Source organism: Aphelocoma coerulescens, chromosome 9 (assembly GCF_041296385.1).
Source record: "Aphelocoma coerulescens isolate FSJ_1873_10779 chromosome 9, UR_Acoe_1.0, whole genome shotgun sequence".
Lineage (NCBI taxonomy): Eukaryota > Metazoa > Chordata > Aves > Passeriformes > Corvidae > Aphelocoma > Aphelocoma coerulescens.
The window spans coordinates 12,078,321-12,102,514 of record NC_091023.1 but is presented as its reverse complement, the minus strand read 5'-3'; the positions used below and the strand labels follow the sequence as shown (position 1 = coordinate 12,102,514).

Sequence of the window (24,194 nt, the reverse complement as noted above, 5' to 3'; positions counted from 1 at the left end):
CGGGGCGGGGCCGCTGACGGGGGGCGCTGCGCTCGGGCAGCCCCCGCGGGCGCAAAGTGCGCGGAGCCGGGGGTGCCCCCGGCCGGGGCCGCAGCCGCCGGGAACCATCGGGGCGGGGTCGGGCACACCCGGGGCAGCGCCCGCGCCCCGTGCAGGGAGAGAGGGCGGCCCTGCCCGGGCCCCTGCCCTGCCCTGGGGGCGGAGGGCCGCGGAAGCCTTTGCCTCCTCCCCCGGCCTCGGCACTCACAGAGGAGCAGGCGGCAGTCGGAGCAGCGGCTTCGCGGCCCCAGCCCTAGCCCTGACCCAGTCGCCGTCCTGAGATGCCGCCCGCCGTCCCGCTGCTGCTGCTGCCGGCTCTGCTGCTGCTGGCGGCGGCTCGTCCCGCCGCCCCCCCGCACAGGTACCGCGCTCCTCTCTCCCCGCACAGGTACCGCGCACACTGCACAGGTACCGCGTCCCGCCGCCCCCCCGCACAGGTACCGCGCTCCCTCCCCTCCCCTCCCTCTGTCCCCCGCAGTCGCGTTCCCACCGTGCCTCCGTGGGGTGCGCGAGTGTTTCACTGCCCGTGAGTGCATCAAGGCAGGAGTGTTTTCCACGGAGCCTGGGGCCCTGCGAGAGCAGCCTGGTGCCGTGTAATCTGTAACCTCTCTAACAGAACGGTATAATACGGTGTGGCATCCCGGTGTCTAAAGCTCGGCAGGGCGTTCGCTCACCCTCGTGTCCTTAGCAGTAGCAGTGGTTCCGCACAGGTTTTCCAGGGCTCCTCGCGTGTCCGTGCAGCGTGTCTGTGCAGCGTGTCCGGAGCCGGCACCTGAGCTCACCTGAGCTCACCTGAGCTGAGCCCCGAGCACAGCTCGGCCACAGGGCTCAGCACCAGGAGCGGGGCTCAGTGCGGCGTGGGTTGTGCTACTGAACTACAAAAAAGTACCAGAGCCTTCCTTGATTAAAACATAAAAATTCAAAGCATAGAAAGGAATGAGAAGTAATTTTTATATCAGTGCTATTTTAACTAATGTTATATGTGCTATAAAAAGTCATTGCTAATGACTTTTTAATAATTATTTTCATTATAATAGCGATTTGCAATGATGTATCACACCGGCACACGTTTGCTCTTATGAAGTAAAAAAGGAGGGAGGGATAACAGTCTGTGCCAACCCAGAATTAAGGCCCAAGTAGTTAATTTTTTCCACACCTAAGTTCACACATTAAATTGCACATTCTATGTCAATAGTGATATTATGTAAATAATTAAATGTTTCATGTTAGCAATGGTTTTAAGTATTTAAACTGTTGAGACAGTTCGTACCTCTTGACTACTACAGAAAGAATAAATGAAATATATTTAAAAATTAAGTACTGTTTTTCCTGTTATTCTCAGGCCTACATTTACATGTGGAGGAGTTGTATCTGGAGAATCAGGGTTTATTGGGAGTGAAGGATTTCCTGGCGTCTACCCACCAAACAGCAAATGTACTTGGAAAATCACAGTAAGAATTTTTAATACCACAAAATCAGGGCTGAAGATAATGAACAGCTATTTGTTGTTAAACTGTGTTTTACATAGGGTAACATATGTGCAGTAATGAACTCAGTAACTCAAAGTAGCTCAACTGTCTGGAGCTTTTTAGGGTTGATGTAATATGATAATAGTGGCTGAAATAGAACTGGCCTTGCCTCATGTCAGAAGCAAATTTTCATTGATTTCCCTGATGCACCTCTAATTGTTTTAACTTAACCCACTTACAGGCAAACATCTCCCCTTCCTGCCACTGCGGAAAGCGACAGTGAGTTCTGTCAAAGAAAAGGTTTGAGGTGGAGATCACGAAAAGCAAAATTTCTTGGCAAGAAGACATGTAAAAAGTTTCAATCAAACCCAAAAAATTCAGGAAGGTTTGCTTGAAGTGTGCTGTTAGCAGTGTTCTGCCAGCCAGGACATCTGGAGTCTGTCATACAGCAGGCCGACAGCAGTAGGGAAGTGTCGTTACGTTTATAAATGACTGTGTGAAATGGAACCATGTGGTACAATCGATGTTTTGATGCTGAAATGAAACTGTAGGGCAGAGAGATCATATTCAAGGACAACAGATTCCATGAAACAACTAGGACTAAATACTCCTGTTCTGGATGTCCTTACCCACAGACTCAGAGAAAAGGGATGTGAGTGAATGATTACTGTTCCTCACATCTGCACAAAACCCTCTGAAACTGCCCACCAAATTGCCTCTCTTTTTTAAGGCACGGTTCACCAAGAAGTCTTCTGACATTTGGGCCTACAGAAAAAATAAGTATATAAAAAAATAAGTCTTTGTGTTGACAGGATCACTAAAGACAACTTCAGTTCAAAGACTGCATCACAGGCTGTGTTGGCAGGAGAATAGGATATCACAGGGTAATTGTTTCCTGCTACTATAGAGATGCTGACGCAAAGCAGGAGACATTGATCTGTTTACAATGTTCAGTTTAAAACAACTCTCGTACCAAATGAGTGATGTGATTTTAATCATTATATATGAAAGATCCCAGTGAAGCTGCAGAGTTGCTTTCTGCACTTTTCTGTTGTGTTATTATTGGGGCCTAATTAGAGGTTACCTTTGATCCATGTCTGACCTCATCCAGAAGAGTCTGATGTGAAACATGGTATATGCCCATAAACTTGCTTCCTTGCTATCGAGGGGCTAAGGTGACAGCAATCAGCATGGCCCACCTCACAATCTGAAGAGCAGATACAAGTTGCATTTGGAATCATACACACGTGCCTTAAATAAAAGGGAAAAAATGCCCAAAGTTAGTTTACCTATATAACTCAGTATTAGATGTTCAGAAGTTTAAAATTGAATCTGAAAGGGAAAAAATAATTTTGCTTATAACAGCATTAAGTTTTTACCATTAAAAAACTTAGATAACAAATGGAGGCAGCACTAAAGAAACAATTACTGAATCATGCCATGTATCTGCCCTTCATATGGGGGATAGAGGAAAAGAACAAATGATTGTACTTAGAAAGTCCATACAGAGTGGTTTCACTGCAGACTTTATGTGGCTGTTGCTAACAAGGTGCCAGCATCCCGATTAGTCTGGGCATGGTGAGAAGTACTACTCCAAAGCTGTAGCAGAGCTGTGTCTGCACTTGAGCTTTCTTGACAATGGGAGGAACTCGATGGCTTCTGTCATTTCATGATCACCCTGACTCCCAGTTTTCTGCTGTGCTGTCATTTGACTGCCTCCTACTTGTCCTCTGTAGTTGGCCCAAAGCCACAGAAGGGCTGCACAACTGGAGTAGTCCAGGTTTGCTTGTGCCCTCACCTCATTTAACCCCTGTTTTATTAAACAATATTGTTCATTAAGCCAAGCTGATTTATTTTCCCCCATCAACTGTAGAACACTCTGTGTCTTTTGGGTGTGCAGGAAGGATGTAGGGAAGGCAAGGACTACAAAACTTTCAAGACTAAGCCTGTACTCTCTTAAAAAAAAAGACGATGGTTTACCAAACTGCAGCAAAGTAGTATACTCAAGGGTATGGTTAGCCTGAATTTAAACAACAAAATCCTTTCACCAAATTCTGCTGAGGCTCAGAATAGCTTGCAATAGCACCCAAGTAAGAAAGTCAATTACACTGCCATGAAGAAATACTCTGTAGTTACTGTTAGTCTTCTTCGTTTAGCATCTGCTCTTAGAAAGTGACTAAGACTTTTGCCTGTCCGTTTTAGCCAAGGGCTGTGAACACCTTCCTGAAAACACTCTGCTAATGCAGGATCTGACAAGTCTGCAAGACTGAAAGAGACGTTGATTCACTTTGTGTCTGGGTCACGAGAAGCACGAAGCTGTTGTTTTCTCAATTACAGGATCTCATCATCTGCACAAGAAATGCACAGAGAGGCAGAATGAGAGCTAATTCATTCTTTAGAGGAATATAGGTTTAGAAAACATTACAGGTAATACAGATAAAGCAGTGTAGCATTCAGGTATCATCTGAAATCTTTCCAACTGGTTTGCTAAAGCTGGAAGAGTCTCTCTGACTCAGTTCTGTTATTTCAAGAGACTGGGACTTTTTCAGCTGGCTAAAGAAAACAGCTTCTCTATTCTAAGAGCTCTAAGAAGTGTTCAGCACATGCTTGTGGTTCTATTACAACCCTGGCAGACTACCCAGCAGCTTTTCACTGACTTTGCTAAGAAGTCATGTGTAGAGCTATTTCCTTTCCTATAGTAATGTATATAGCTTTATCTAAAATATGTCATATACACTTACTTTTAATACTCTGTAATCCTTCTTGGCCATTACCTCACATAAATGTGTCACATAGTCCGAGAATCTGGACTGCTGTCCTGTGTTTATCTGGCAGACTGCTTAGTTCCCATAAAACTCCAACAACTTTATGTGCTACAATAATACTGAAAACTGTCAGAGTTATGTAAGGTTATGTTTTTATAGGTTCAGGAGCTGCGTTCCAGCAGGTTTGCTGACAGTAAGCAAGGTTTGAAAAATTTACTTATCAGGGCAGTTGGGAATCTGCCCTGAGGGAGCAGAATATTTTAAATAATTTTTTATGTTTTAAGCATTCATTTTCCTATATCATTGTAAAACTGCCCTTCCAGTAGAAAATAGATCTTTACACATGGTTGTATTGCCAGAAAATAAAGAGATGAACCAAATCTAGTGCCCTTGTCAGGAAGAGCAAGCTAATACAAATTTTTAAAATTGGAGCTAGAGAACAAGCAACTAGGCAGAAATCACGGTTCTTCCCAGGTTGTAACTCCAAATAACTTCCACATTCATTCTCAGTAGAGAGAAATAATACGGTTGTCTTGCAGGTAGCTGATGTATTTTTCAACTCTACCTAGGACTGCTATAGCAAAACATACAATCAGCATTTTGGTATTAAACATATATCAAAATATATTCAAGCCAATACAGGTTTAAAAGTTAGGCAAAATATATTTATGAAAGTTGGCACTTAAGGGGTTCCCTCCCCCAAAAAGATTATTTTCAAAGTAAATAATCTAAACCACATAATTTTGATGAAGAGGGCTTTGTATTGTCAGAACAACAACAGAAAAACAGCTTCACTACTTTAAAGGTAACTGAACTTTGATTAACATTATATGAAATATTTGCAATGAATGATAATGAATGAATGATAACCAAAAACAAGCTAAGGACCTTATTTTGAGGTGTGTTGTATATATGGAATAATCCTGCCCTTTTGAAGAGGTTAGTAATCTACACAGATGATTTAGGGAATTATGCTCTACAAAAACTACCTCTGAAAATTCCTTTCTCCTTTAATAGGAGTAAGGCATCCTTTGCATGAGTTTAGCATCATAATTTTTGAACCTAGATAAATTGATAGAGTTAAAATAAGAAGGGAAGCAGAGAGTGAGTATGGGTCAGTTGCCCTCTTCGTGACAAGGAGAGGGAGAGGATGAAGTGCCTCTGTTGTTGAAAGATACCAGCTGGATGGATAAAACAAAAATAAGGCACACCCTACAGACGAAGCATCACATCATTTTTCTTTTCACTCCTCCCTCTTTTTTTTTTCTTTTCTTTTAAGAGCTGAATTCCTTCCTAGTTCTCCCTCTGAGGTATCACATCTTACTGCATCAGGCTCAGATGTGGCTCAGAGTAAACAATACTGAGTCAGGCGGGCCTTTGCTTGCTCCCCTGTGTTTCTCAAGGAACAATATTTTAAATGTCCTGGGATAAACACTGGCAGATTTTAGCACATTAGTTTTCAACATTTAAAAAAGCAAAATGGTAGAAATCAAAGAAAAGTACAGTTTTGCAAAGATGCGTGTATTTAGCACAAGATTTCTTGGTAGTAGCTAGAAACTTGAACAGCTGCTGCCAGAATGTGGAACCTCCATCCTCTGCACTTCTGATTGTCATCTACTCACATCACAATTAACTGATTTACATACTGGAACAAATTTGTTATTTTTGTGAATGACAAATATTTTAATAAGCAAGTATATTTTTAAAATAAAGTAATAGCAGTAAATAGTGACTGTAATTAAGGGCCTGCCACATTTCTTTAAATGACTTATCTCCCCAAATTCAGCTGAATGTGAGCAAGGATTATTCTGACAACTAAAACCTGTGGTAGGCTCTTTGTTAAATGTTCATGACCATGTGGCTGAGTTTTTCCTACACATTTTTTTACAGACTCATGAAACAGAAGTCAGTACATCTATGGGGAACAGTCTTGACCAAGTTCAAATAGACTAAACTGACAGAAGCAGAGATTAAAAACTACAATGAAATATAATTAGAAAGTGTAATGTTGTATAGTATAGTATAGCCAGTGGTGGAGAGAGGAGAAGGAAGCACAACACTGCACAGAATGACTTATACCATGAACCAGAAAACCTAAGACTTGAGTGAATGGCTGTCTGCAGTTCGGAGTTTGGCAGCTTTGCCAGTGTCCTCTCCCTCCTGAGCAGGGTCTGTTCCATGTCCTGGGTTCCCTCTCTCCCCCGTGGGGCAGCAGAGAGAGTGGAATATCCAGGGGTAGGAGTGAGCGCTTTGAGGCTGGTGTGAGTAGAGCAATGCTGGGTCAGTGCACTCCTGGAACAGAGCTGTCAGTGGGCACCATCAGCATTACTGAGAGGTAACCACTTGGCTAAATCTGAATGCAACTCTACAAGGACAGCAAAAAGACCTTTTCTTACCCCAGAACCAGCTACCTCTCACATTTCCACTTCCTTCTTCAAACTCTGGGAGAGAACAGGTATATTCAAAGAAGCAATTCAGGCTGAGAAAGTAGGGAAAAATCTCATAAGCATTGATAAAACTGTTTAATCTAATATGCTAGAGCAAATTCTGCTCAGCTTTCGAAAACAGGGGAAGGAAAAGGGGAAACATATTAAAGATGGGCAAGTTTTAGACAAAGCTGCAAGACACTGTTGTGGAATATGTTAGACAAACTTAACTGTAGGCATGATAGTTTACTTTAAAACATGATGACCTTTAAAGGTCACCCCCTTTGCGTCCTGTCGTACCAGTTGTACAAACTTAGGAAAATGACTGTTCCACCCCAAAAGACCATAGGCTATTTTACATACATACTTCTGGAAAAAAGGCTTCTGTAATCTAACTCCCTAAATTTGACTTTATCTAACTAATTTTAGTGTCAGCATTTCTGAACTGACTTGTCCAGTCACACAGAGTTTGTTGCATAACCATAAATAATATCCAGGTCTTCTAGCAGGGATACCAAATTCATTTTAGCTCATTTTCTGTTAAAATGACCATGCATCAATGGTCCTTAGTGATTCAGACAAGAAGACAAGTGAATGCAATAAGAGATTTAGATATGAGAGCAGTGATTCAAGGAATAAATTCAAGATTAGGTGAGTTGTGGTTTTGCTGTAGTAGTAGCAGTGATGTGTATCAGCACAGGGGACCTGAATGCATTTTTGAGAGAACTTTGAACTTAAAAGGAAAATACTCTGAAACCAGCAGCAGGAACTGCAGTGCAACTGGTCAGCCAGTGTGCACATGGAACCTGGGCAGCTGAGAACAGCTCAAGCAGAAGTCTGTCCTGCTGCAGGATCAGTATAAACACTGGACATAAAAGCAGCTGCTTTTATGAATGAGTATGAGGGAATGAGTAACCTGAACACACCTGCAGCACATTTTTCAGTCCATCTAGAACTGCTGCCTCTATTAGTATCTTCTGTGGGTTAAGCAGTCACTTTCATTTATAGCACTTCCATCTATACTTGACAAGCAGTTTTTAACTGTTGAGACTCAATGTTAGAAAAGTTTGACAATTTCATATAGGAACAGTTTAGTTTTAGTTTATTTCAAACCAGTGTTTTAAAATGAGTCGCTGTTAAGGAATGAAAAAAATTCATGAACTCTAAAATAACATGGCTTAAATATGAACTTAATGCAGATATATTAAGTGTGTGTTTAAAGCAGAAAATTATAGTAGTGTCTCAGTAAAGCAGAACAGCTGCAATTATTTTAATAGCTAACCACTCTACCATGATATGGATTGAATGAAGATAATTACACTTGCCTGTCTAGGGTCCCTCTATACTTTAAAATACTGTTTCCCTTCTGGTTCTGCTACACAGCGTTAAGTGCTTTATTAGAATAGTTTTCACTTCTCAGTATGCTGCTTTTTCTCTTAAAAGCTTGTAACTGTATCCCAGGAAATGTTCTCCTCCTTGTAAACTATGATGTTCTCTTAATTTACATCCTTCTCTGTACTCGTCTCTTTTGCAATGTCTACAGATGCAGACATGTAAGAAGATTTGCCCTGTCTTATGTTTCCTCAGATGTTTCAGAAAACAAAGCTCTCTTCTATATTGAAGACACCCACTAATGGTTCTTTTGAATTCTGTGCTTATAGTTATCTTCCCAAATATAATCCTTTCACTGCAGCCACTCCAGTAACTAAATATTAGGGTTGTACAGTTAGCTGTAAAGTTTCCATTTTTATTTATAAATCTAAGATGTATGTCAGTAAATAAAAAAAAATTCCTTCAAACTATGAAACTTGGTAACACAAATCAGAAAGAGATGCCATTTTGTTTGTTTAAAATGGTAAATTGCTTGTTCCATGCTTTTTTCATATTAATCTCATCCTCCTCACCTTACTTGGTGACAGGGAGCTGCATGGCTGATTCCATACTTTCAGCAGAAAATAAGAGAAACACAGCAAGCTGAACTGGTTTATAATTAACTGCATGAGCCTAGAGGATACTCTGGATCAGAAATAAGATAACAGCAAGAGATGGCCAGAGCTTCGTATTTAGGATTGGTCGAAGCTACTTTAAAAACTGCTTTGCCTGGAATATAGTTGACAGACAGAGCTTACCTGACAGGAAGTGAAGGGTGTGAAAAGAGTCATGCAAACAGTGGGATGCAATAGACACGTGGTCACACTTCCAGATGCATCTCTCCATCCTTCCCTCTCTCTGCAGGTCCCAGAGGGAAAAGTGGTGGTTCTTTCTTTTCGATATTTAGACCTGGAAAGTGACAATCTGTGCCGATATGATTTTGTGGATATATACAATGGCCATGCCAATGGACAGCGCATCGGCAGGTTCTGTGGTACTGTGAAACCAGGTGCCCTTGTATCCAGCAGCAATAAAATGTTGGTGCAGATGACTTCAGATGCTAATACTGCTGGAAGTGGATTCATTGCAAAGTTTTCTGCAGCAGAACCACATGAAAGAGGTAATTAACCATTATATGTGCTAAAGACAAATATAACTGTACAGCTCTATGCAGAGCCACATTATTGCTTAAAAAGATGTGGTGCCAGAGATATTAAGGATGTGCTATTCAGCAGATTTATTAATTACATTGCTTAGCAAAGTGTAACTGTTTAGCCATCGTAGTTAATCAAGTAGTAAAGAGAAAGGCTGACTAGTCTGAGTAGTGGAAGAACTGTGCCTAGTAGTAAACTGGCAATAGCTAGTCATTAAAAGGGCAGATGAAATTCAATATAGATAAATGTTGCAAAAAAGGGGAAAACACCCTAACTTTGTGTACAGTACAGCAGGTTCTGGACTGTTACTGTTTTGGAATGAGCTATTAGGTTTAAAATAGATGATTTATGAAAACAGTAGCTGAGCATCAATCCAGTGCTTAATAGGTATCAAAAAAGAAACAGAAACTTAAAATTTTTACAAAATAAAATAAAGACCAAACAATAACAACAAAAAATTATGCCATTATAAATCCATAATGCATGTACATCTTGAATAAAGTGTGCCTTTCTGATGTTCCCATCTCAGAACTGAATATGATAAAATTATCAGAAGGAATCAGAGACAAGTATGATAGAGTTAAAAAAACATCACATACACAAAGATCAACTGCACAGCATGAACTTCTTCATGCTGGAAAAGAGAAGGTCAAAGGGACTGTAGGAGAGGGCTTTAAAGTCATGACTGGTATGGAGAAAGTGAATGGGGACCACAGTCCACCTCTTCTGATATAAAAACCAGACAAGCAAATGACTGCGAAGGAAAGGAGAGGGAGATTTTTCTCTGTGACCTAGAGGTAGAATGCTGTGCCAGGGGATATTGTGGATTGCCCATTTCTACCCTGGTTTAAAAACAAAAACATATCAAAGCAAAATTCATCAGGTATTATTAAACATAAAGGCATTGCCTGGTGCTTGGGAAGAGTATGACCAGTGAGAAGCTGGGAGGTCAGAAGGAGGTGGTATTGTCCTAGTTAGTGACTCTTTTTCAAGGTTTTTGCTTTTGGATGATATCAGACTAGACAGGTTGTTGGGCAGACACAGTGCAGGTGATGAGTAATTTATCAGCCCTTCAAGTTGTAACCTTGTATCAATGACTTCTTGAAAGATATATTAAAAAATTGTGACCCAATACAGTTAATTTAATTAAGAAGATTCATAATATTGTAAATAAGGATTACATCCCTGATGGAGTTTTTTAATTTGGAACTGAGGGCAGGAGATATGGAAGAAAAAGACCCTTCTCCATCAAGAACACTCCACAGGCTGCAGTTCCTTTGGGAATGCCTGTCAGCCCCACCACCGCTGCCTCATGGGCTGCGGGGATGGCTCCTCCAGTACCTCCGGCTTCTCCTCCTCCTCCAGCCCCAGTATTTGCAGGAATGCTCCTCTCTCTTTGTTTTGCTGCCCTTTATTAACTGTGTTTTCCCAGAGGTGCCCCCAGCTGAGCCGGAGGGCTCGGCCGTGTCTGTGGTGGGGCTGTGGCAGCGGCGGCCGGGCTCCCTCAGCGAGGCCCTGCAGCACCTCGGGGCGGCACCAGCTCCCGCCGTGCTCAGGGCAGCGCGCTGTGCTGCATTGCAGGGGACCAGTACTGCGGGGGACGACTGGAGAAGCCGTCGGGCTCCTTTCACACGCCCAACTGGCCAGAGCGGGACTACCCCGCGGGAGTCACCTGTTCCTGGCACATCGTGGCCCCGAAGAACCAGGTAAGGCGCTGCCATCGCCCTGCGGGCACAGCTCAGCTTCCAGTGCCTGCAGGGACCAACACCTCAGAGCAGCCGGCTGCCCGCGCTGCCCTGGGATACTGCAGTGCCACCTGGCTGATACCAGGCTGGGCAGGGGCAGCGAGCACAGACACAGCTACGCTCCGGCCATCCCACCTTCCTCTCCTGTCTCGTCCCCGTGGCTCCTGTGCTTCCTCAGCAGGGCCACGCTCTAGTATTCTCCTCTAAATGAAACCCATTAAAGCTTATGTGATTGGTGAGGCTTTTAAACCAGGGGGTTTTAAAAGTATTTTTGCTAATTTAAAAAATACCATGCAAATTAAGTTAGGGCAGGTGATCATCTCAGCACCAAACATGATGATGATCAGTGCTGCATTTAAGTCTAACAACATTTGAGCATTTTTGGTGTTGCTGCAGTTTATTATTGAGGTACCCAGGTAGAGCTGATAAGTTTATAAAAGCAGTTTGTTTCTTTTTTTTTTTTTTTGAAGGCTCCACATAACATGGTTGCTTAATTAGCCAGATGCTATGAGAGCATATGTTACCACTTCATTAAGACCTGAGGAGATGTGACAGCAGACTGAGAGGGCTCTTGTGCCATGCATGGCAAACACAAGTGTGGTTCCCTACACTGTAGGGCTAATCTCAGTCCTAGCTGCACATTTTCTGGTTGCCACTGAGCCATCTGCTCTGTATCTTAGCAGGAGGTCTACAATGATTGAATGTTTTGGTTGACAAGCATGTTTGGTAGGTTGCTTTTCTTCCCACATCCAGCTTTTAAAATTCATTTACATATAAAGACAACTTTCCTCTTCATCTTCTGCTCATGACTAATCCTTGAAATAAAAAAAGCTGCCCCAGATAAATATATTCTTCTGATCTTTCCTACTTTTCCATTTACCAAGACAGTTCCTCCCTTGAACTGAAGTAGTGTGTCAGCTTAGTCTTTCCTGTAGTCCTTTTTAATCCACATTCCTTGTTTGCTAGATACAGGTCATTTAACAATCCTATAGATAGGCAGTGATTTTTAAACCCTTATCTGTAAACTGCAGATTACTTTGGTTCTTTCCAAATGTCTCTCAATAAGCCTAAGAACTTTTCCTAAGCTCATAGTGAAGATTTAAGAAAGGCTATATAGGCATAAAAATAAGGGCATTATGTCCTGTGCCTTTTGATGATTCTGTTCCATAAATCTACCTGTTTCCAAATATATAGTATTCATGTACTTCAACAATGGTTGTTTGCATGGAAAAAAGGCAGGGTTTTGACAGTGACAAAAGCCATTTTCCATGAAGTAGTGAATTGAGCATCTCTCTTCAAGTGCACATAACAAGCTCCCCAGTCTTCCATTTGCCAGAATTTAGATGCCATTGTCTCTTATTTCCCTTTCATAAGCACATGAGCAATAAAACAAGGCACTCTTATTTTGTTGCTTCAAATACAAACCAATTACTTCATTTATTACAGAAAGATGAAGGAGCTTCACCTGATTATGAGGAGCTTCTATTCTACCATGAAATACTTATAGTGTAAAGTGCACTTATTGAACAATAGTAAAGTTGTTATTATGGCCTGCTGTTTTGCCTGCTATGGAAAAATTTAGCATTTCCATTCCCAGTTGCATTCCTTCTTTCTATACCATCTTTTTTCATCACAAGCATGTTATTCAGATGGGTATTCTATTTAAAGTGCATTTTTTCATCATGATACTGAGGGTTTTGAAACGCCTGTTAGTCATCTCTGAAACCAAGTCCCCCAAGGTTACTTACACTTTATGGGAAACAAAGTTATGCCTTAAACATCTTAATAGTGGAAAACTATATGCAAGCAAAACTAACACATCAGGTGATAACAGGCTATCATTACTACGAATGTAGAACAAGATAATTTTTACTATGTCAGTAAATCAAATAAAGTATATGCCATGTACAAATTACTTCTTTTTCTTTGTACAGTCTTAGAAGATTTAATACCATCTTTCTTTGAGTCAGACCTTTAAAAAGGTTGATCGACAGTCAACACAAATCAGTGTTGTCATTCAACTTATTTATGCTATTTATGGGAAGGTGATTTAAATACTGTTGTGCTTCATCTAAAGAAGCAACCTAAATGCATATATTACCTCTGTTTCCATGCAGCAGTTAGGCTGTGTTTCCCTTCCTTGCCACATATGACTGACAGAGTCATTCTGTAGGACTTCATTTCAGAGCAGTAGATTCCATTTCTGTTTTCTTGTACATTGTTTTTCTTCCTTAAGTAGAAAATTCCATAAATACAAGTCACTGGAGATAAGCATAAGTACTGGAAATACCAGAGTTACACTAGTTCTCATTTATGACTTGTAAAGCCTCAACAGTTGTGGAAATCTAACATGGAAACACAATTCTTTTAAGTACTTACTTTCTCTTGATTTTAGTCTTACTATGTGCTAATTTTTTTTTTATCAACATTTTAATTTCTAATGTTTTTAATTCTGCATCACGTATACACAGCATTGGCAACCACAGTGATTCAGGCCGTGCTGTTAATGAAGTCAGTGAAATAGCTCGTATCAACTTTGCCTTTGCTTTTTCTTTAGCATATCTTGAATGATGCAATGACATTAAAAGCCCCTTTTCTGTCATTTACACTTGGCTGTAGTTATTTTAAGAGCATTGTAACACCTAACACCTACTATAATTCACTCAGAAAAATAACTATCAGAAGTTACTTGCATACATTTGAGAAGAAAACATTTTACAGAATATTAGAGTCATATGCCGAACTATTAGTTGGAGAGGCCATGTGGATTAAAATACTTTACAATTAAGTGGATTAAGAAATTTTCCTTTATAGAAAGAAAAATTAAATAGTACTTCATATGAAGATGTCATTTACTACAAGAAGTATTAATAAATTCTGCATGTCAAAACCTTAATGAGTTATTTCCATTTTCCCTTTAGCTAATAGAGTTGAAGTTTGAGAAATTTGATGTGGAGAGAGACAACTACTGCAGATATGACTATGTTGCAGTGTTTAATGGTGGGGAAATCAATGATGCTAAAAGAATTGGGAAGTACTGTGGAGACAGTCCACCAGCGTAAGTGACTTCCTTTAATTGTGAACTTCACTACCACTATGTGTCATTTTGCTAACAGTTTTGTACTAAGCTTCTAAAAGATTTTATTATTTAAATTAAACATGGCATTTTCTAACTCCAACTGAACATCTAGAAATTGCATAGTATCTTGTCTCTCTCTAGGTTTTCTCTATTCTCTCTCTCCATGACTAACCCTGGCTCCAACCCATGTTGTCTCCTGTCCCATAAGCCTCATTAGACCACTGTCTAACAACACCAGTGCTAATCCCAATGCTATTGATAAAGCACCAATAGTAATGGTAGCTGAACATGAACATAATATGTATGTTTTGATTATAGATACTGAAGTACAAGGATCCAGCGGAGCTCTCTAGCCCCTTGGCTCATTCCTCACTTTATCTGACTCATTTTCCTCTCAGCCACTTTTTAAAAAGACAGGATACACAGACTGGGAGAGATTTTTCAGATTTGTCCTTGTAGTCCTGGTGTTCAGGAAGCAGAACAAAGATGTTGGCAGCTGATAAATCAGTGCCCTCCTATGTCCACTGGCTGTGTCAATACTGCAGCAAGGAAAGTCTAGTCTGGGCAACCACCATGGCAGCTGTAAATCCAGAGAATTCCAGTTAACCAGCCCCTTACTTTTGGTTATGTCAGACTCTGCCATCAGAGTCTGATGATTTCTGAAAATCTGCCAAAAAAATGGGAAATGATGACAAGTTTTTACTTCAAAGACCTCATTAAGTGTTTTGAAGAAGTCCTTAATAATCAAATCCAATCATTAACAAAAAGTGAGCCCACAGAAATAATAACCCAAACCATTTTATTTTTGGTGGGTTTGTCGAAGAGTTGCAGAATCCAATACTGCATGATTTTTCATAGGCCCTTCCAATTGTGCAATATCTTTTTCATTAAACAAAACCAAATTTTAAAAAAACCAAACATTTACTTACTTCCCCTGTGTACCGAAGATTTCTTCAATGTATTTTCCTACTTTCCTAATCTGACTACTTCCATTTTATGGAAGTGAAGTCTGCAGTGAATTCACACAGAAGAACTTAACAATACTCATATTGACATAAACTTCAGGAATCAGAGTTTTAGGTGATTCATGGAAATGAGTTTCGTCCTCAAAACACTGGTGTGTGACATGCCAGTAAAGAACCACATATCTTTCAGTAGTAGTGTGGAGTATTTTTTGTATTTTTAAAGAATGCTATTAATGCTTTTTGGCTTTGACATCCAAAAGAATGGAAATATTTTCTTTTTCTATTTTAGGCCTATTCTGTCTGAGAAAAATGAGTTGCTTGTTCAGTTTTTATCTGATTTAAGCTTAACAGCTGATGGTTTTATTGGCCATTATAAATTTAGACCAAAAAAGTTACCCACAACTACAGTTCCGCCTACAACCACAACAGTCCCTGCTACCTCAAGTAAGTCTTACTGGCTTTATTTCATTTCTTAGAAAAATTAATTATTCCAGGAGAGAGTTACAGAAATACAAAATAGAAAATAAACTAAAATTTACAGGTTTATGGTTTGTTAGTATTTCAAATGTTGAAGGAATTAATTAAAATTAATATACTCAAGGGAGTACTGTAATATACTCAAGGGACAATCTACTTAACATATTGAAATGAAATCTATCCAGGCAAGAGTTCAGCATAAAAGTAACTTACTCAACCTGAGAAAATTTTCCTGTCTCTTCTCAATTTTGGACAGTTAACTAACACATTCCGTAGAAGAATGGATAAGCAAATTTCATTTGAATAAGAAGTTCCGAATATTTCAGGAAATAGTTTTATTTAAAGGAACTCTTTCTCCTATACAAGTTGATATGTAAAAATCTTACTGTATTTTTCTTCATATAGTTATTAAGATCAAGCAGAATTGGTATGGAAGCCACCTGAGCCCTCTTCAGGTTCTGTCAACACCCTGTCAATATGACACTCTCCAAGAATAATTTTTATTTGAAAATATTCAGGGATTGGAACTTACAGAGAAATATGTCTCACTAAAAATAAGTCTCCTTTTATATTTAAGACTAGACGGTATGTATGAAAGATCAGAGTTGGATTTTTCTGAAGGTATTGCCAAAAATACCTCATTACTGAGATACTGAGGGGATAAACTCTTAGAATTTTTATAACCTGAATGTGAGAGATTTCAGATACAATTATAGGAGAAAAACAAATTATTTATGATGTTTTTCCAAGACATAACCCGATTTGTACTTAAAACACATCAAAAGTCAGGGCAGTGATGGCTTGTCAGCAGGAAACCAAGAAGCTGTGGTGCTTAAATACTGCTAATGAAGGTATTTAAAATAGATTAAAATAAACATTATAAAAATGAAACCATAATGACCTGTAAATCATTATTATGTGACTCTAAATAATTCAGTTCTTTTTCACTCTAAAGCACTTCTTAACAAAGTTGTTGGTTCAAACACTTGGTCTCAAGTTACCCAGGCTGTCAATAACCCTGTGCTGTGTTCAGCCAAGAGAGGTGAACTGTACCAATTAACTTCAAATCAATTTTCATGACAACATCAGTGTTAGAAAATAAAAACATGCAGATTCATCTGAGAGAGGACAACAGAGGGAAGGCGTTCAAAAAGACGTGTCAGGCAGATGGAAATAAGAAGTCCTTTCAAGGTCTGATCAGTTTTGCACAGGGTAGGCATTTCTGATCTTCAAAACAAACCAAAGCAAACCAAACCTCTACAGTTTAGTTACATTTCTGAGCAATTATTGGCATTCCAAAGTGTCCAGTTCAAATAAACTCAGCTTATTATCTTGCAAATCAGATCTGTTTAAACTTGCACAGAACTCCAGGCATGAATAAAATATTAAACTTTAGTAGGCTCTTTCAAGAATTACATCAATCTTTATGTAACATAAAAATACTAGTACTTGCAGAAATAAATAAATGCTATAAATACATTTGTAAAAGTAATGAAAATTAATCCAATACCTGTGGTGAGGTAATTGACTTCCTTATATCATTGGATCAAGTCATGCATTTTCCTGTCAGTGTGGCTACATGAGAAGTGGTAGACAACTGAACTTTTATTTCAGTTCTTCTCCAGTTCACGTTTTGCTGAAGTACCTTACAAACAGAGACAGCCTCTACTGAAAAACCATAGCAAAGCTGGTCACCAAGCAAAATTTATTAAACTAAAAAAAATTTTTTAAAAAAGCAGAAGAAATAAAAAAAAGTGCCCTAAAAGGACCAAACGAGTATTTTGTAATGCATAATCCCAGTTTTAAATTTAGAAAAATCAGAGCACCTCAATAAATTTTTAGCAGCTACCATGCCGGCATGTGCCAGGAACTCATCTACCTGCTGGATTTCCTACCCTCCTACTATGGACACTAACTTGAAACACTCAAGGAACATTAAATTCTTAAATTTTGGTGTGCTTTGTGTAGCATTGAGATAGGAAGCACTTGTCCAACCTGTACCATTGACACAGTAACTTGTTCTTTAAAAAGAAACAAACCAACCCAATAAATAAAAAAATATGAAGCCCAACCTTTAAACTTTGGATTTGAAAGGCAAAATGATGAGAAGTGCAGATCTTCTAACAGTCATGGTCATTGCACTAAAAACAAAGTAATTTTGATATAATTTGGTTCATTCTTAGAAACTTGGAAAATTATATAAAGACTCAATTCAATTAAAAAGAAGTACAAGTATAAAAGTATAAATTACTGATTGAAAATTAGTCAGAAGTTCTTTTTCAAAAAATATAGGCTGAATAAAACATTCGCAAAATTCTCCATTCTAAAAAAAAGTAAACTGCAAAAATACTTGTCATAACTAGTTTAGTTTTTCTTGGAAATTAGGGCTATATAGGGATCGGTGGGTTTTTTTAAATCTGTCAGTGTCACCTCCATGTTTCCAACAACTATGTCACTGACCAGTTCCAAACAAATTTGAAAAGGACATAAAAGCCTCAAAGTACTGCATCCCAACATGTTACATAGAATGACATACAGAGACGATGAACATCCACCCAAGCAGGAAAAAGATGCCAAGTGTATTCAGTTGTTTATAAAAAAAGCATTCCATTTCAGAAAGGAAATGTCAAACCCTAATGTTAAATACATACTTCAAACATTGTGTTTCAAATTGTCATGAAGAAAAACTATGCAGCACTACCTGACATGAAGCTATGTGAAAAATTTGTGGGAAAAAGTCAGGAATTTGAACTCTGATCCCTTTCACCACAGTGCAGTAATTTCCAATAAAAGGCCACCTCCTCCCTCGGAAGCGTTACTGTAATATCATGTTGTGATACTTCAAGTGTTCTACTAGGGCTGGATGGCAACAGCAGTGAGTTACAGGTTTATGCAAATCTTGTGTAACATCCCATTCTCTCAGGTCACTAGAACAGACACAGCTGAGACACCTGAAAAGGGGATGAATGAAGGTGACAGCAGAGAAAAGGCGTATTGCTACTGTGGTGTTCATCCCATGAAATGCCAGGTCTAGTTCATGTATACATCAGGATTATTCATCTTTCTTCTTGTCTTTTTTTAAACATAGTGCTTTGCATTTGTATGAAATGCTTCATTTCAATTTCAATTTACTTTTTGCTCTTCAAAAAGTTGTGAAACCTACAGTTGCCCTGTGCCAGCAGAAGTGTAAAAGGAGTGGGACTCTGGAAAGCAATTATTGTTCAAGCAACTTTGGTAAGGGAGCAAAGTTCCTTTTTAGTAATTCATTTTCACTGTGTTTTTAGACTCAAGGAAATTTTACCAGATGTAGTTCTGAGTTAACATTAATATATAGGCTGTATTTTTACACCACCTCATGTATGTATCTGACATTACTATCTGTGTTTCATTCAGTACATTCTTGGTGATACTCTGAAATAGGCACTGCACAGATATCTGAGACAAACATATTTTCTCAATCTGAAAAGCAAATGGCAATGTAAGAGAACTGCAGGATTCATCGATTCAATTACTGTATTGTCATGTCCATTTTCTGTAACCAGCCAATACATGTTATGCTGTACCTGCTGACTGTTCCACAATTCAGTGTACAGATTTCCAAAATACTTTGAAAAGAAACTAGAAGGAATGAAGCTTTTAAGCACTGCTATCTGTACACAGACATAAATCAATCAGGAAAAATGGTGTCTGCTGTGTGTTAGGATGGCTGTTGTCACTGCTGATCTATTCAGTTATGTGTCAGGGTATTTTCCCATATTAATACTGGAAGCTTTTTTTAATCCTCTATAACATGCCTGGCAATTTGATGGGAAAACTCCCTGCCACCACCCTTTGTTTGTTTTAATGTGACTCTGTTACTGCACTGCTAATCCCATGAGATTTGAGGAAATCTGTCTGAGGAATATGAGGGCAGCTTTGCCTGATGTTGCCCAAGCAGCAGTGGAGGGCTGTGGCTGTACCCTGAGTCAGGATGGACTCAGGGCAGCCCCTTCCCACCCTGACCACCAGCCTCTTTTAATCTGCAACTGGTGCAGGCTGGTCCAACACAAAAAGAAACAGGGAAAAAACCAAAACCATAAATGATCTCCTCTTACTGACCACACCTCAGCTCTTGTGGCTTATGGTAAATGATACCGTATAAAGCTTGTTTCTTTCCTCTAGCATCACAGTAATAAATCATATTCTCCTCTCCCACCTTCCGTCAAATACTTGACATTTTTCAGTCTTTTCCATGACAGAAGTGAAAGTAAAAATATTTTATATGCTACTGTGAATGCAAGCATATCCTAAAGTAAGAATAGGAAGTCTGTCATTCATAGAATATGATTTATTCTAAGTTTATTTGCAGACTTCGTGATTTTAGAAAATAATAACTATTCCTCTTTCATCATGCATTTCATTTTATTGTTTTTAGAAATATAGCTGCAAAACCCAGCACTTTAACATCCACAATTCTCTCATGATTGAACATTCTATTTAATTAAAAGGTCTGCATTAAAGAGAGATAATGCAAAAATTTACAAAATCCCAAAATGTGAATTATGCAGTTTTGTAAAATAAATCTGGCTGTACATACTTGATAATTGAAGATCTAATTTATCCTAGGATGTAATATCTGGTTTAAAAAGATGACCTGAGAAGAAACCAAATTGTTAATACCAATTACTATTTCCTTTTGATAAATAAAGATGGCTTACAAGTTAATTTAGTCATCCTAGGGAAAAGAAAGTATCTTGATTTTCATACTGAGAGGTCTTTGGGAGATACAATGGTCTAATCTGTAACTACATTCAGATTAAATAAGCAAGTTTGTATCAGGCTTCAGACAGATCAAACTCTAGTTCTTAAGGTGTTAACTATTCCCTGCTACTCACCTGGGAGTGTCAGAGAGCTGGGAATTCAGATTTTGGCTAGAAGAGTTTCAATTCAACTTCTCCACTATTTGAAAATGACTCATTAAAAGTAGTATCAAATTGTATTGTTTAACTGAAATCAAATTGGGAATTGGGCTTGCAAGAGACTGACACATTGTAGAACAATTTCATATTTGGTGCCACCAAAATTTGACAGTAGTGAGTTAGTTATTAGCAGTGATACTCATATTTTTAGTAAATGTTCCCAGTACTGTTTGTTTCCTTATTAGGGACTAATATACTTAATAAGTTTTTATGATGCCTCAAAATTTATGTGTAAAAATAATAAAAATGTACCAAATACATCAAATGTCTTTTCTTCCAGTAATAACTGGAATGGTAATCACAGCAGTAACGCGGGCTGGCAGTCTGCATGCAACAATATCCATCATTAATGTATATAAGGAGGGAAATTTAGCAATCCAGCAAGCTGGCAAGAATATGAGTGCCAAGATTCTTGTTGTGTGTAAGCAGTGCCCTCTCATCAGGAGAGGTAAGTACACAGTAATAACTGCTTTGTGTGTTTATAAAAGGTAACAGTTATAAAAACTACTATTTGAAATATGGCCACAAAAATCAATAAAATTACAGCAGTTTTTTCTATAATCAGCAGTTAGTATTACAATCAATTTAAAATAACCAGGGTTTTTTTGCATTTTTCTGTTTTACTGAAAAAGAATTAGGCTCACTTAGATCAAAGGAGTTTGAAAAACATTTTTTCTTTAAAAGCCATGTGATGAAAAGTAAAATCTGATTTGGGTCTCTCAAATGAAGCTGAGATAGACTTTGTTTTTATATGTGTGTATTTTGGAGCTAGTTTTCATATACAGTTATTTAGAAGGGAAAGACAACAGCCTGCTAAACCTAGAAGAGCAGTATCTCACAGGAAATGGGAGAAATCAACAAGTTCCACTGTTGTGTATCTCCTGAACATATTTACAGCTTTACTGTAGGAATACTTGAAGCATTAAGCCCACCTTTTATCTGTAAACAGCCAGTACTGCTAAAAGCTACTTTAAACAGTATTATATAGAGACCAACCAACATAAATTCCAGTTAATTGTGGCAAAGGTGTTACAAGAAATATTACGAGTATTTTTCATTGAAGTAACTAACTAAAAAATAAAACCATTTTTAGCTCTGCCTCATAAGTAAACAGGTAGAACATGAGACTGTAAATGGAGCTACAGCAGGAAACAGTCAATTTAATAAGCATCAAAAAAACTCTGATATCATTCTAGATACTACCAGTGCTTAAGCATATTAATTCATAGTGGGCAGTAACAAAGTGAAAAATCATTATCAGAAATTAGCTTTTGCCTTTAGTTATCTGAAAACTACACATTGGGAAACATAGTAATGTCCTTGGTGGAACAAACTCTCCTTTTAGGCAGACTTCTGGCTCCAAACCACACACTTCCGTTTCTCATCCTAAATTTCAATAAATTATTTAATAGTTGTTACTTAATATCTGAATTTGTCTGTTTATATCCCTTTATATTTGTTCCAACCCAAGACCTTGCAAATCCTCAACCCTTCTAAGGCATAAAAATACACAGATCCAATTGGATTCTCCAAAGCCAGGTCTTACTACTCATACCACCTTGCCTGAATGCTTCTGTATATATCTAGACAATATTTACATCTTTGGAGAGAGAAAGGGAATGAAAAGATTTAAATGCATTATCACTTAGGGGCATTAACCCACAAGCTTTCACACTGAGCAAGTGTGAAAATATTCAAAATTAGTAAGACACATTCCACTCTGGGTGACAGTGGTTAGGTTACTCAGTGTTTATAGACACTTCTAGTGTGACAGTCTACATTTAAAAACTATCCCCTATATATAATTAATTATGTAGTAGACACTTAGTTGTGTATCTGCTTGATTTTTATGTAACTGTAGTTTGTGGTGTAACAAGCATGGCAAAGATGGGTAAGGGAGTACATTCTGCAGGTTGGAAGGAAAAAATGTTAGAAGGCATTGGTAACAAACAGTGCAAATGAACAGAAACCACAGGTAAAGAGCTATACTTACCAAATGATGCCCCAGATTTCTGTCTTGTAATCCTTTTCTCTCTCTTGTAGGTTTAAACTACATCATCATGGGCCAGGTAGAAGAAGATGGTAGAGGAAAAGTCTTTCCCAACAGCTTTGTCATGAGTTTTAAGACTAAGAACTCAAAGATGCTAAATGCCTTGAAAAACAAAACATGTCAAAATTGAACTCTGCATCTGCACTCTATCATCTGTCATGAAAAATCATTTTAACTTAGCTTAAGTCATGGAAGTGCAACTGACTGCCAACAGTAAGACCACACTGACCCTTCCTTCCCTCCCATCCACCTAAGCACACCTGGCACAAAGTGAAATTCATTACCTGTACAAGATGAGAACAGACCCTCCTAAGTCTGAAAGCTGAAGATCTGCAGCACAGTCATCTGATCTCAAACATACAAATTCCAGTTACTTGGAAGATGTTAATTTATAACTGTCCAATTTTTAAAGGAGTTTTGTACATAAAGTAAGAATTCCAAGTGCAATATTTATAGTAACTCAGTTTAACTTAGCTTTTTCTCTAACGTTTTATTACATGGATTTCTGCATTATTATCAGTGTTTAATAAAATATTTTTAGATTAATTCATACACCAACTAGTTATTCATTATTTATAAAGTGGGGAAGCTAAACAAAGAAACTGGTATTTTATCATTTACATGCTTTTGATGGTTTGGGTCTTGCACATTAGAACTGACACTACACTTCCTTGCTGATTAAGGGTCTGATTTTCCTTACACGGAAGTCAGTGAATCATTGATCTGAAAAGGAACTCTTCAAAGAATTAGACAACTGTAAAACAGCACCATGCTTTTCTCCTCTGATCACTATCTAGTTAGTAATTGTCCCTATTAAGTTCTGTTTTATTAAGTGGTAAGGTGCATATAGAATCTAAGATCCCTTGAAGTATTTGTTTTCCTTGTATATAAATACCAGGCCAGAGCTCTTTGGATAATCTGTGGCCGTGGGCAGGAAACTAATGAAATACACAGTCCCTACTGGAAGTACCCATCACTTATTCCAGCAGTGGAATGCAGATTACTATTCTCTTCATTGATGGATTCTCACATGCATTGCCAAGAGGCACTGCACAGTGCAGCTCGGCAGCACAGCAGCCTCTCCTCCAAAGACTTTATGGGTAGCTGGGCTGGGAACAAAAGGATCAGAGGGGGGCACAGAGGTACAAAGAGGCTGTGCTGGCAGCTCACATCTAGCAGCTCAGTGCTTCAGCCACACTTCAAAGATTGCATTGCCTGACTGACCAAACCAAACAGCATTTCTCTGTGGAACCAACAGCAACACTTGTTTGCAAAGCAGATGTAGTTTTGTAATTTTAGAACTTTTAAATCAGAATTTTAATTTTCCAGCATTAATTCCTATGCAGATTAAGGGATTTTATGCACAGTGCTCTCTGCATTTCTTGGAAGCAGCCTGGGGAAAAGCAATGTGGAAATCATGCTTGGAGCTGTCTTGAACTACAACCATCTATTTTTATTTATGATGACATGCCCATCTGTCACGCAGCTTTTTTCAGTGAGGCAAGAAAGGTCTGGCAGCTTATTCATCATCTACCAAATGGAAGGTAGGGAAAGCTCCTGCCTGCTCTTCTCAATGCTCCCTTTAGACCAGTTCCTTTCCCAGATCAATGCACTGGTAGCAGTAGGCCTGAAACAGGGAACAGAGGAACACGGAGCAGTGCCAGTTTTCTCAAGTAAGAGCTGGTTACAAAGCACA

General features: G+C 38.8%; 1 protein-coding gene across 1 annotated transcript; it reads left to right on the top strand.

Moving 5' to 3' along the window:
- The first annotated feature begins 150 nt into the window (after window positions 1-150).
- PCOLCE2 (procollagen C-endopeptidase enhancer 2) lies at window positions 151-23,400 on the top strand. Its single transcript, XM_069024648.1, has 9 exons — window positions 151-400; window positions 1,382-1,490; window positions 8,935-9,190; window positions 10,806-10,930; window positions 13,891-14,027; window positions 15,303-15,457; window positions 18,641-18,724; window positions 20,729-20,896; window positions 22,492-23,400. The coding sequence occupies exons 1-9, from the start codon at window positions 321-323 to the stop codon at window positions 22,626-22,628; spliced, it is 1,251 nt and encodes a 416-aa protein (XP_068880749.1). The 5' UTR covers window positions 151-320; the 3' UTR covers window positions 22,629-23,400.
- Window positions 23,401-24,194: the final 794 nt, after the last annotated feature.

Excerpts from the sequence above, each read along its gene's own strand:
- PCOLCE2 (XM_069024648.1), top strand. The coding sequence starts at position 321 with ATGCCGCCCGCCGTCCCGCTGCTGCTGCTGCCGGCTCTGCTGCTGCTG. Across the intron at positions 401-1,381 it reads CCCGCCGCCCCCCCGCACAG|GCCTACATTTACATGTGGAG; the intron begins GTACCGCGCTCC and ends TGTTATTCTCAG. Across the intron at positions 10,931-13,890 it reads TCGTGGCCCCGAAGAACCAG|CTAATAGAGTTGAAGTTTGA; the intron begins GTAAGGCGCTGC and ends TTTTCCCTTTAG.